This window comes from Rhinatrema bivittatum, chromosome 5 (genome assembly GCF_901001135.1).
Source record: "Rhinatrema bivittatum chromosome 5, aRhiBiv1.1, whole genome shotgun sequence".
NCBI classification, from domain to species: domain Eukaryota; kingdom Metazoa; phylum Chordata; class Amphibia; order Gymnophiona; family Rhinatrematidae; genus Rhinatrema; species Rhinatrema bivittatum.
In genome coordinates, this window is record NC_042619.1 from 344790615 (window position 1) to 344803069 (window position 12455).

Sequence of the window (12455 nt, forward strand, 5' to 3'; positions counted from 1 at the left end):
GGTCTCCAGTTCCACCACGGCTTTACTCCGGCAGGCCTTTTTTTTTTCGCCACCACGGGAATGGGCTCCCGTGGTGGTCTCGGTCTGGGTCGGGTTTTCTCTTCGCCACCATGGGCTGTGGCAGCCTTGCTTGGTCGGGGTCAGGTTTCCTCTTCACCACGCAGCCTTCCTCCTTAGGAGTTAAAAAACTTCTATTCCTCCCACCCCACGGCATTCTGATGCCTGCCTCACCAGCCAATCAAAGGCTTCCTCCCTTCTTCCTATTCCCACTGGTAGGGCGGGGGCAGGCAGAATGAAGGAGGCTTCCCATTGGGCAATGGGGGTAGGAAGAAAGGCTTCCAATTGGCTCGCGGGGGCGGGAGAAAGGCAAAAGGAAAGAACGGGGTAGTAGGACACTGGGAGACGCGACACACACCAGTTGAGAAGCGCTGCTTTATACTATGAGGCCAGTATTCAGTAGGCAGTTTACTTGAGAAGTTATCCCGCTACAGATAGCCAGATAATTTATTATATTCAGTATATTCAGCTGGATAAATGTCCGGCTGACTATACCTGCTTAAAGTTATCCGACTACATGTAGCTGGATAACTTAAAAACCTAACCAACTATGTTTGAATATTGCTGATTAGATTTCTAAGTTATCCAACTTTGTGTGGCCAGATAACTTGCTACTTATCCAGTTTAAGTAGCTGGGAAACTTCAAAAACAATTGAAGTACAGGGCCCCGTGGCCTGAAATTGTTCTCCCCCCCCCCCCCCCCCCAATCAATTTTTTCAGAAACTTTTGCCTGCTGTGGACCTTCTCACCCCTCCCCCCCCCTCACCAAGTTGCAGTGATGCCTGCTGCACCTCCATCCCCACCATCTTCATTAACTTTCCACTGCACCTCTGACCCCTTAAAAACTCTGCTGGGAGCAGGGGTTCGAACTTACCTGTTCCCAGCGATGTCCAATGCAGCCTCTGTCCAAGCTGCACTGGAAGTAAGTATCCTTTATAACTTTTCAGTTATTCATCTAAATGGCTTTTGAATATGGACCGCTATTTGTTTTAAATCCACTGGTTATTAGTTTCACGGAGTGTCCCCTTGTTTTAGTATTTACCGTTCTTTATTAACCCATTCCATCCCACTCATAATTTTAAACGTCTATCATGTCCCCTCTCAGCCATTTCGTTTCCAACCTGAAAGGACCTAGATTCTCATCATAAGAGAACTGTTCCATCTCCTTTATAATTTTTGTCACACTCCTCTGTACCTTTTCTACTTATATCTTTTTTTAAATGGAGCAACCAGAACTGCACCACCATCTCTTCCCATCCCCCACACATACCCCCTCTCTGGAGACTTCCTGCCAGGGTTGTATTCAGAACAGCACCATGCATCTTAGTTAGTTTGAGCCATGTGGTGCCTGAACTCCTGTGCTGTTCTTACTATCTTTTGAAAATATGGAGGTTTGAGCACTGTAAGTTTCAAATTCACTAAGAGCCAGAGAGTGCCAGAAAAAAAAGAACAGCTATTCGGAGGCCAGCACTGTCAGCAAGCCTCCAGAGAATGTGTGGGGTGAGAGTCAGGGAGCTGCACTTAGGGTTGATGGGAGCCATAATACAATGAATAGGAAACCTGTCAGGAGATGGGGCTGGGCTTCAGTCACAGTGGACCAGATTTGGGACCACCAAGCAACACTCCAGCAGCTCTCTGCTGTCACTCAGGATCTGTCCTCCTTTTCCAGGAAGTCTTTGATGTCCAGGCATAGGAAGTCTTTCTTCTGCCTGAGGAGATACTGCCTGTTGATGCTGCCTTAGCCCTATCAGCATCAACAGGCCCCCCTTGTAGCTGTCTTAAGCAGCAAAGGGCCCCAAAGCCCCAGCCAGCACCCCAGTCAACTCCAGGGATGAGGTTTTTACTGGATGATGGGGAGTATAGCCAAGACTGAATCCATGGTGAGGGGCCTCCTGGTAGGGGGCTGGCTGCAGTTCTATGTGAACCAATGGCCTAGTGTAACCTCAGACCAGTGGGCTCTCACCATGAGCTGAAGAGGATATAGATTAAACCTTTTGGGACTAGTAGCACATCAGAAAGTGTTTTTAGTGGCACTTTCCTCCATCTTAACGGCCAGAGCGGTTGAGCCTGTTTCATCAGGGCAAAGAGTTGGGATTCTACTCCCAGTACTTCCTGATTCCAAAGAAAAATGAGAACTCTGTCCCATCCTAGACCTAAGGGCCTTGAACAGTTTTCTAAAAAGAGACCAGTTCAAGATTGTTTCTCTGGGCACCTTGATTCCCTTTTTGGAAAAAGGGGACTGGCTATGCTCTCTCAAGCTCAAGGACACACATACTTACATAGAGATCTTCCCCAGTCACTCTGATTCATGGTAGGTCTGAATGAGGTCTGATGGGTCTGAATGAGGAGTGTCGTGTAAGCGGGATTTGAAGGCTAAGCGGGGCTTGGGAATGGATGGTTTTATGGATGATAGTAATGGACTTAAAGAGGATTCTGAAGTGTATTGGTAACCAGTGCAGATTTTTTAGAATAGGAGAAATGTGGTCTCTTCTTCTGGTGTTTGTCAATATTCTAGCTACCGAGTTTTGGAGCATCTGAAGAGGTTTAATGTAGGAGGAAGGGAGACCTAGCAAGATAGAATTGCAGTAATCTATCTTGGAGAAGATCACTGCTTGGAGAACTGTTCTGAAGTCCTGGAAGTAGAGGAGTGGTTTGACTCTTTTTAGTACTTGCAATTTGTAGAAGCCGTCCTTGGTGGTGCGATTAATGAATGATTTTAAATTTAGCCTGTTGTCAATTAGAACTCCAAGGTCTCTTGCTTGGGTGACAAAGATATTAGATGGTGCGCTTTGTGTGATATTGCTGTTTTCTGGGGAGATGAGGAGTTCTGTTTTAGCTGTGTTTAGTATCAGGTTTAGACTAGAGAGAAGAAGGTTAATCTCTCGTCGACAAGTTTCCCAGTGCTCAAGTGTTTTAGTAATGGATTCTTTGATGGGGATCAATATTTGCACGTCATCTGCGTAAAGATAGTGTTTTAGTTTGAGGTTAGTTAGCAGCTGGCAGAGTGGAAGGAGGTATATGTTGAAAAGGGTAGGGGAAAGGGGAGGAGCCTAGTGGAACTCCCAGTGATGAGTCGTAGCGGAGGGATTCTTTGCTATTAATTTTGACCTTGTAACCTCTGTTGCTGAGGAAAGATCTGAACCATGACAAAGCCATTCCTGATATTCCGATGTCTACCAGCTGGTTCAGGAGGATGGAATGGTTGACGGTGTCAAAGGCCGCAGACAAGTCGAGGAGGAGAATTAGTATAAAGGATTGGCCTTTGTCCAGGCCCATGATGAGGTGACCAGTCAGCGAAATGAGAAGGGTTTCGGTATTTAATGCCTTGCGGAACCCGTATTGGGTGGGATGCAGTATTTTATGATCTTCTAAGTAATCGGAAAGTTGAGAATTGACTAATTTTTCCATTATCTTGGCCACAAAAGGAAGATTGGAAATGGGGCGGAAATTGTTGGGATCTTTAGGATCGAGATTCGGTTTCTTTAGGAGAGGTTTCAGAGATGCCAGTTTTAGAGCGTCTGGGAAGATTCCCTGAGATAAGGAACAGTTTATGATATCAGCCAAGGTTTTGGAAATGGTATCTGGTATTAGCAGTAGCAGTTTTGTGGGGATGTGGTCGAGTGGATGGGAAGAGGGTTTCATTTTCTTTACTAGAGATTGGATCTCTGAAGCTGTGGTGGGTTCAAATGATTCAAGTGAGATGTTCTTGTTAGGGAGATGGTAGGAGCTGATAGTCGAGGAGGGGTTGGGGGGGTAACAGTTAAGAGATTGGAGATTTTGTTAAGAAAGTACAGTGCTAGTTCATCAGCTTTGGATTGTGCTAGGTCGTTAGGGATCATAGGGGCGTTAGCTCAGATACGTAGGAAAATAATGCTTTGGAGTAAAAAATAAGGTCGTGAATCTTGTGGGCATAAAAGTCCTTTTTTGCCCTTAGGGTGGAGTTCTTGTAGTGGTGGAGAGTTAGTTTGTATGCAGATAGTGTGCTGGAGCAAGGGGTTTTGTGCCAATTGCTTTCTTTCCGTCTAAGGTTTTGTTTGAGTTGACTGAGTTCATTAGTGAACCACGGTTGTTTTTTTGAGGAGTTGGGGTTGGGTTTTTTTGTTGCTAGAGGACATAATTTGTTTGTTGCTGTCTCTAATGTTGCTCCAAGATCGAAGGGCTGAGTTGGGGTCTGACAGGTCAATGTGTGGAAGTTCCTTAGCCAAATGGTTGCTGAGGACTTCTGAGGAGCAGTTTCTTCTGTAGCGGAACGACGATTGAGTGAGGTGGGTGGCACGGGTTTGTGTCATGGAGGTGGCGGAGATTAATTGGTGATCTGACCAGGGGACCCGAGTACATTCCGGGGGGTGGGGATGTGTGCGTATCATCCAGATAGGGGAAAACGAGGACGTCCAGTCTGCAAAGGTGTGCCACTACCACAGCTAATTTTGTGAAGACACATGGGGTCAACGCTAGCCCAAATGGCAGAATGCGGTAGTGGAAGTGCCATTCGCTACAGGTCCCCCATTCGCTACAGGTCCCCCAATCCAAAGCGACACACCACCTCACCTTCAGGGAACGAGCCTTCTCCACGGCAGGTCCATCTATATGGAACGCAATTCCCCCGGACCTCAGACAGGAGCCTTGCTTATTAACATTTAGAAAAAGGCTTGACTTGGCTATTCAGACAAGCCTTTCCCGAACCTCACGGACTCCTCCACCCAACAGACTGATTACTACAACCACCAAGTCACATTCCAGTATTATGTAAATAGTTGTCCTTGTTCTTTGTTTTCATTCCTAAAAACTTTTCAGGCCTCTTGCCTTCTCCCAGTTCCCGCTTCCCCTGTTTTATTGTAACTTTTTTGCTTCTTGCCACCTGTTATATGTTCTAGGTTATCACCCCCCTTGTTACTTGTAAACCGACATGATGTGATTATCATGAATGCCGGTGTAAAAAAGCTTTAAATAAATAAAATCTGGATGATTTGCTGGTCAAGAGCGCCTCTCAGGCAGGGGCCAAAGAGTCCATGCACTTGACCATCTGGATGCTTGAGTCACTAGGGTTCATTATCTACCCTAAGTCCCATGTCAGTCTGTCCCTGCAATTGGGCTTCATTGGAACCCTGCTAGACCCAGGCCTTTCTGTCCCAGCAATGGGCCATCAATTTGATAACCATAAAAACATGTCTGTAGAGAGACCGTAAGGCCCATCCAGTCTGTTCATCTATCCAATTAATTTAGCATTATAATTCTCATCACTTAGAGATCCCTTGTATTTATCCCATGCTTTCTTGAAGTCAGGTAGTTTTTGCCTCCACCATTTCCAGTTTACTCTTGCATCTACCCCTTTTCAACCTCATCTCATGTTCTAGAGCCTCCTTTCCATTGAAAAAGGCTCACCTCCTGTACATGGAAACATTTTGAGAAATTTGAATATCTCTATAATATCTACCCATCTCACCTTTCCTCTAGGGTATACATGTTTAGATCTTTGTCTATTCAATATACTTTAGAATGAAGACCACTGACCATTTTAGTAGGCACCCTCTGGACCGACTCTCTTGTTTATATCCTTTTGAAGGTGCGGTCTCCAGAACTGTACACAGGATTCCAAATGAGGTCTCATCAGGGACCTATACAGGGGCAATATCACTTCACTTTTTCTGCTGACCATTCCTGTCTGTATGCAGTCAAGCATTTTTCTGGCTTTTACTGTTGCTTTATCCATGTGATTGGCCACCTTAAGATCATCAGATACAATTACCCCTTCAGATCCCTCTCTTCCTTTGTACTCATAAGAAATTCACCTCCAGTACTGTACCTTTCCCTTGGGTTTTATATCCTAAATGTATTACTCTGAATTTTTTAGTATTGTTGCTCACAAAAATGTTGAAAAGGACTGATCCTTGAGGTAAGCTAGTAGTAACCCCCTCCTCGGGGAAAACTCCTTTAACCACTACCCTTTGTTGCCTCCCTTTCAGCCACTTTCTAACCCAGTCAGTCACTTTAGGACTCTAGACTTGAATCTCTGCCCATCGCAGCCGAAATTCAAGTGAGCCAGCAGATTTCAGCATGTTGAGACTGCTGGGCCACATGGCCGCAGCAGCACATGTCACTCCCTTGACATGTTTACAAATGTGGAAAGCCCAATGGGCCCTGACATCCCAGTAGCAACAAGTTACTCGGAATATATGGGACTACATCTGAGTCACTTTGCCCCTCTGGGTTTCTGAAACAGGGGATATCCTTCTAGAGTTCTTGGGTCCAAATTGTGCTAATGAAGAATGCATCCATTCTGGGCTGGGGAGCTCATGTCTATGGGCTCACCACCCAGAGCTAGTGGTACACCGAGGAACCACTGTGTCAAATCAATTTCCTGGAGTTCCGGGCAATCAGGTACATGGTGTGGGCTTTCAGAGATCGGCTGTCCAACAAAATTGTGCTGATACAGACAGATAACCAAGTGGTAGTGTGGTATGTCAATGAGTAGGGAGGTACAGGGTTGTACTCCTGTGTCAGGCAGTAGTCCAGATGTGGTCATGGACCCTCTCCCATGGGATTGTGCTCAGGGCAATGTGCCTGGCTGGAATGGAGAATGATTGTAGACAGACTTGAGTCACTCCTTCAAATCCCACAAATGGTATCTGGATCAAGGGGTTGCAAATTGGATCTTCCATTTTTGGGATAGTCCAGAGGTGGATCTATTTGCAGCACTTTGTAACAGGAAGGTTCCTCAGTTCTGCTCCCTGTACAGGGCACACGGTAGACCAGTCTCAGATGCTCTTACCTTCCATTGGGGCGAGGGTCTCCTGTACATTTATTTAAGGCTTTTCTATACAAATAACAGGGGTGTGTAATAACTTTGTTCTCTTAACCAGTGCAGAAGAGGCAAAAAGTTACAATATAACAAGGTCGTTGAAACTGGGAGATGGAGACAATAGAAAGAAATATAAACTTTACAGAGGTAGATTATTTACATTTTGCAGTCATGTCTCTTTGTGGTAATTATTTACATAGTACATGTATCAACCAGCTCCACTGGTGGTGAAGACTTTGAAGCTTCGTGAGAACAAAAGGACCATGATTCTCATAGCCCTTCTATGGCAGAGACAGGTTTGGTTTCCACTCCTCCAGGAGATGTCTATTCAGAAACCAATCAGACTGGGGACATCTCCAGATCTCATCACCCAGGATTGGGGGAGGTTGCTTTATCCCAGCCTTCATGCCCTGTCTCACAGCCTGGACATTGAGAGGCTGATTCTGCTCCATTTGATATCTCAGAAGATGTATCTCGGGTCCTTGTAGCTTCTAGAAAGCCTTCCACTAGAAAGTCCCATGGACTGGAATGGAGATGATTTTCTGTGTGGTGTGAGCAAAAGGCCCTAGATCCTTTTCTCCTGCTCACCACAAAAACTATTTGACTACTGTCTACACCTTTTGGAAGTTAGTCTGAAGACCAACTCTGTTAAGATTCATCTGCGTGATTGGCGCATATTACAATGGTGTACAGTCTAAGGTTGTACACTTCATGCCTTCTGCTGTATCCTGACTTCAATGTGGTGTTTGCTCAGCAGATAAAAGTTGCTTTTAAGCCACTGCATTCCTGTGACCTGAAGTACCTGGTCTGGAAGGTCATATTTTTGGTGGTGATCACTTCAGCACAAAGAGTCAGCAAGCTTCCAGGCCTTAGTGACTTATTCACGTTACACACAACTTTTTCACGATAGGGTGGTCTTGCACATGCACCCTAATTTCCGATCAACATTCTTTCCTCTGCCCTATTTGCACCAAGGTGGACAAGCCCTGCACCTTTTGGATCTCAAAAAAAGCCTTTTCCTTTCTGTGTGAAGCAGACAGAAGCCCATAAACAGTTCACCCAGCTTTTTCTTTCTTTTGATTTAAATAGACTGGGGATCGCTGTTGCCAAGCAGATGCTTTCCAGTTGGCTAGCAGACTACATCTCCTGTTATACCCAGGTAGAATTACATTTGGGGGTCATGTCAAGGCTGTTTCTGTTCAAGTCATGGCACTTGCGAACAGACCCTATTGGAGGAGATCTGCAGAGCTGTCACATGGAGTTCCATCCACTCATTCACATCATATTACTGGTTGGATAGGGATGGCCGATGTGACAGCAGGTTTGGCCAGTCTGTCCTTCAGAACTTGTTTGAGGTTTAGAACCCAACTTTGTTCCCACATAAGGCCCGTTCTTTCTGTTCAGGCTGCCCCCTCCTGTTACCAGTTAAATGTTGTTGTGCTCGTTGGCATCTGTTTTGTTGGTTACCCTTTTTGTTGGGGAGAAAGTTGAGTTGCTTACCAGTAACAGGAGTTCTCCAAGGACAGCAGGATGTCAGTACTCATGAAACCTGTCCTCTCCATGGAGTTGGGTTTCCACTTTGTGGGTAGTAGTATTTCTGTTATTTTATTGGAATTCTATGTAATAAAATTGAGGACCCCCCGCGTGGATGAGTGGTATAATGCATGCTCAGGCAAATTTCTAGTAACTCTGACATGTTTTCCATGCTGGGCTCTACTTGATGTCACTTGTATGTGAGGACTGACATCCTGTTGTCCTCTGAACACTTTTTACAGGTAAACAACTGTTATTTCTCCCAGGTAATACATATTTAGATCTTTGTCTGTTCCTTTATGCTTATGAAGATCATTGACCATTTTAGTAGCTGCCCTCTGGACTGACTCCATTATAAACATTTGAAAGTGCTGTCTCAAGAATTGTACATAGTACTCCAAATGAAGTCTGACTAGAGTCTTATACAGAGGCAATATCAGCTCCTTTCTGCTGCTGGCTATTCTTCCCCCTGTGCACCCAAGCATCCTTCTGGCTTTTGCCATCACCTTATTTACCTGTTTGACCACCTGAAGATCATCAGATGATATCATCCCCAGCTACCACTCTTATATTGTACAGAGTAAAAGGAAAGTGTTCTTTGCATAGTTTTATCAAACTGCATGAACATATGTTTTTCTGTGATTTCCTTTAGAAATATGCATATTGTTTGAGGAGATAAAGCTCACATTGCTGTAAAATATTTTAAATGGTGTTCACTTTCATATAATTTAAAAATATAAGTGTTATCTTTCTTATTAACAAAGTTAGCATTCATGATTTTTTCTAGTAAAATATGAACAGATACATTCGTATTAAATGGTAGATGATGGCATAGTGTGTGATTGCTAGTAAGATATATATCTCTCCTTATCCAGAACAGCTTGTCCCAACCCATGTTGGAAGAGATGAGGATAGAAATTTCACACACAGTTCACAGCCAGTTCCCCTCTCTTCCCTTGTCTAACCACAAAGCATTGTAATGATTCAAATAAAATCTTCATTTTTAATTACAGCATTTGGTGGTGAGAAATGGAAAACAAATGTATTGCTGACATCATTTCTTTGTCCTGGGTAAGCTAACTTATTTACTAGTAATTTTATATATAATAGTTGCATTTTTTTTTAAAATACCATATTGAAAGCCCAGATGTAATCCACAAATTAAAAAAAAGATGGAAGGAAGGCCAAACAATTGCCAGCATGAGGTGAGAGAGGCTATTTTAACCAAAATAACTTCTTTCAAATTGTAAAAAGGATCCATCTATTAAAAAAAAAAGTAAGAAAAAGCACAAGTATTAGCAAATTAAAAGTAAAACATCAATAAGACAGGGGAAAAGAGAATTTGAAAAGAAACTGGCCAGAGGCAAAAACTCATAATAAAACAAACTTTTAAAAATGTATCCAAAGCAGGAAATCTGTAAGAGAACCAGTTGGACCATTAGATGATCGAGGGATTAAAGGGGCACTTAGGGGAAGGCAAGCCATAGTGGAAAGACTAAATTAATGTTGGGGAGATACATGTGCCGAAAACGATGCTTAATGGTAATGATTCGGAACAGCAGAAACCTGGAGGATGTAATAGGGCAGACGGTGAAATTAAAAAGTAGCAAATCGCCTGCCAGATGGCTTACACCTAAGTTCTGAAAGAACTAAAAATGAAATTGCAGATCTATTGTAACCTTTCATTAAAATCTTCTATTCAATCTGAAGATTGAAGGGTGGCCAAAGTAGAACTGATCTTTAAAAAGGGCTCCTCGAGTGATCCGGGAAACTATAGACTGGTGAGAATAACTTTAATGCTGAGAAAAATTGCTCTGCAATTTTATTCTTTAGAATAGATTTTACAATTTTTTTCCAGTGTGTGTTTATATAATAGGACAAAGACAGCATGGATTTACACAAGGAAAGTCCTGCCTCAGCAATCTACATTTTTTAAAGGCATTAATAAACATGGTGAACCAATGAATAATAGGTTATTTGGATTTTCCGAAGGAGTTTGACATGATCTGGAAAAGGGAATGACAAGGTGATCAAATTTGCAGACACACAATTATTCCAAATTGTTAAATCACAAGCGGGTTATGATTAATTGCAGGAGAACTTTGTGAGACTGGGTATCTAAATGGCAGATGTGGACAAATTCAAAATGATGCACATAGGAAAAAGTAACCCACATTGTAGTTAGTGTTAGGTTTCCTATTATGAGTTACCAGCTAGGAAAAGCTTTTGGGCGTGATTGTGTACTATACTTAGAAGTCCTCAACATAGTGTACGGTGGCACTCAAAAAAAGCAAACAATCCTAGAAATTATTAGGAAAGGAATAGAGAATAAAATGGAGAATGTCATAATACCTTTGTATCGCTCCTTTATGAGATCACACTTTTAGAGTACTGTGTGCATTTCTGGTTACCAAATCTCAAAGATATAGTCAAATAGGAAAACGTGCAGAGAGGCAACCAAAATAATAAAGGGGATGAAAAGGCTAAAGAGGTTAGGGCTGTTTGGTTTGGAGAAGAAACCGCTGAGGGGGAGATATGATAGAGGACTATAAAATCATGAGTGGAATAGAATGAGTAAATGTGAAGTGGTTATTTGCTCTTCCAAAAAAATACAAATACTAGTTATGAAGTTAATAAGTAACACATTTAAAACATTGAATAAAATTTGTTTTCACTCAGCATGCAATTAAGCTCTAACATTCATTGCTGGAGGATGTGATAAAGGCAGTTAGTGTAGCTGGGTTTAAAAAAGGTTTGGACAAGCTCCTGAAGAAGTAGTCCATAAACTGTAAAAGCCAGGTAGACTGAGAAATTGACTACTTATCTCTGGGTGTTATCAGTATGGGGTCTGTCTACTGTTTGGGATCTTGTCTGGATTGGATACTGGGCTTAATGGACCGTCAGTCTGATCCAGTGTGACAATTCTTATGTTCTTAACCGTGGCTTCCCGAGTTCTCAGCCTGCTGCTGGAACCAGTAGACCGCTCTCGCACGCTATTTACAGTGGCTTCGTTAATGTAAAAACTTTAAGCCCTGTCCCAGACCAGGGGTTAATTCTGCATTCTAATTGGGGTCTAGGTGAAAAGGCTGGTTGGCAGAGGTTTCAACCCCTCCGCCCTTTCCATCAAGACCAGAACCCTGGAGACATCAATAACTTTCCAGTATCTGTAATACTCCTCTTTGCTGGTGAAGATGGGGAGTATGGGAGCCTTCGTGCTGGCACTTCTTCAGGCGCTGAATGATGCTGCTGCACCTATCATGTCGTGTTTTTTTTTTCTTTTTCCCAGACCATTTTGTGATTGGTCATATATGGTATCATATACTCTATATTTGTTTTCATACAGCTCTGGAAAAAACATCATGCTGTAGGCAAGAAAAGCATGCATGTGAAATTACTTAATTGAAATGTCAGTTTCTACTGGTGTTCAGTCCCACAAGATGGAAAAGTCTGCCCTCTGTATTGGATATCTTCTGTTAGCTCTTGTACATAATAGGGACGATAGTAATAATATAGTCATATGGTTCAGGGAATGTTACGTAGAAACAATGTGTGTTTTACTAAACTACAAAAATGACTGTTTTTCAGAATTGTATTTGCTGATTTCTTTGTCATGAACCTAATTCTTTGGGGAGAAGGATCTTCAGCAGCAATTCCATTTGGCACTTTGGTCGCTATATTGGCTCTATGGTTTTGCATATCAGTGCCACTAACATTTATTGGTGCTTATTTTGGCTTTAAAAAACACGTGAGTATTTTAAATAGAATATACCAGCAGAGAAGGAGATAATTTGCATGCGCAGCTTGGTTATAAACTGCCTTAAATATTCAGCTTTGTAGGAATGTAAGGGCTATACCACTCCAGTCCCTGAAATCTACTAGCAGCTTTCATTTTTAGGATATCTATAATGAGTTTTTAACACATTGGTTTAACATAACTGCTGGGGTACCCCAGGGATTGCCCTTTTCTTTATTATTTAATATTTATCTGCATCCAGTCTGTAGCATACTAGCAAATTTAGAGGTGGGCTACAGTCTGTACACAGATGAGATTCAGTTTTTTTGTTCC

At 42.8% G+C, this 12455-nt stretch overlaps 1 protein-coding gene across 2 annotated transcripts in view; it reads left to right on the plus strand.

Moving 5' to 3' along the window:
- Window positions 1–12455, plus strand: part of TM9SF2 (transmembrane 9 superfamily member 2) — a 121520-nt gene that overhangs the window by 79426 nt on the left and 29639 nt on the right. For both annotated transcript variants that reach the window (XM_029604499.1, XM_029604500.1), the window contains exons 12-13: window positions 9403–9460; window positions 11975–12134. In XM_029604499.1, coding sequence (XP_029460359.1) covers window positions 9403–9460; window positions 11975–12134 — 218 coding nt within the window. The remainder of the gene's footprint in view (window positions 1–9402; window positions 9461–11974; window positions 12135–12455) is intronic.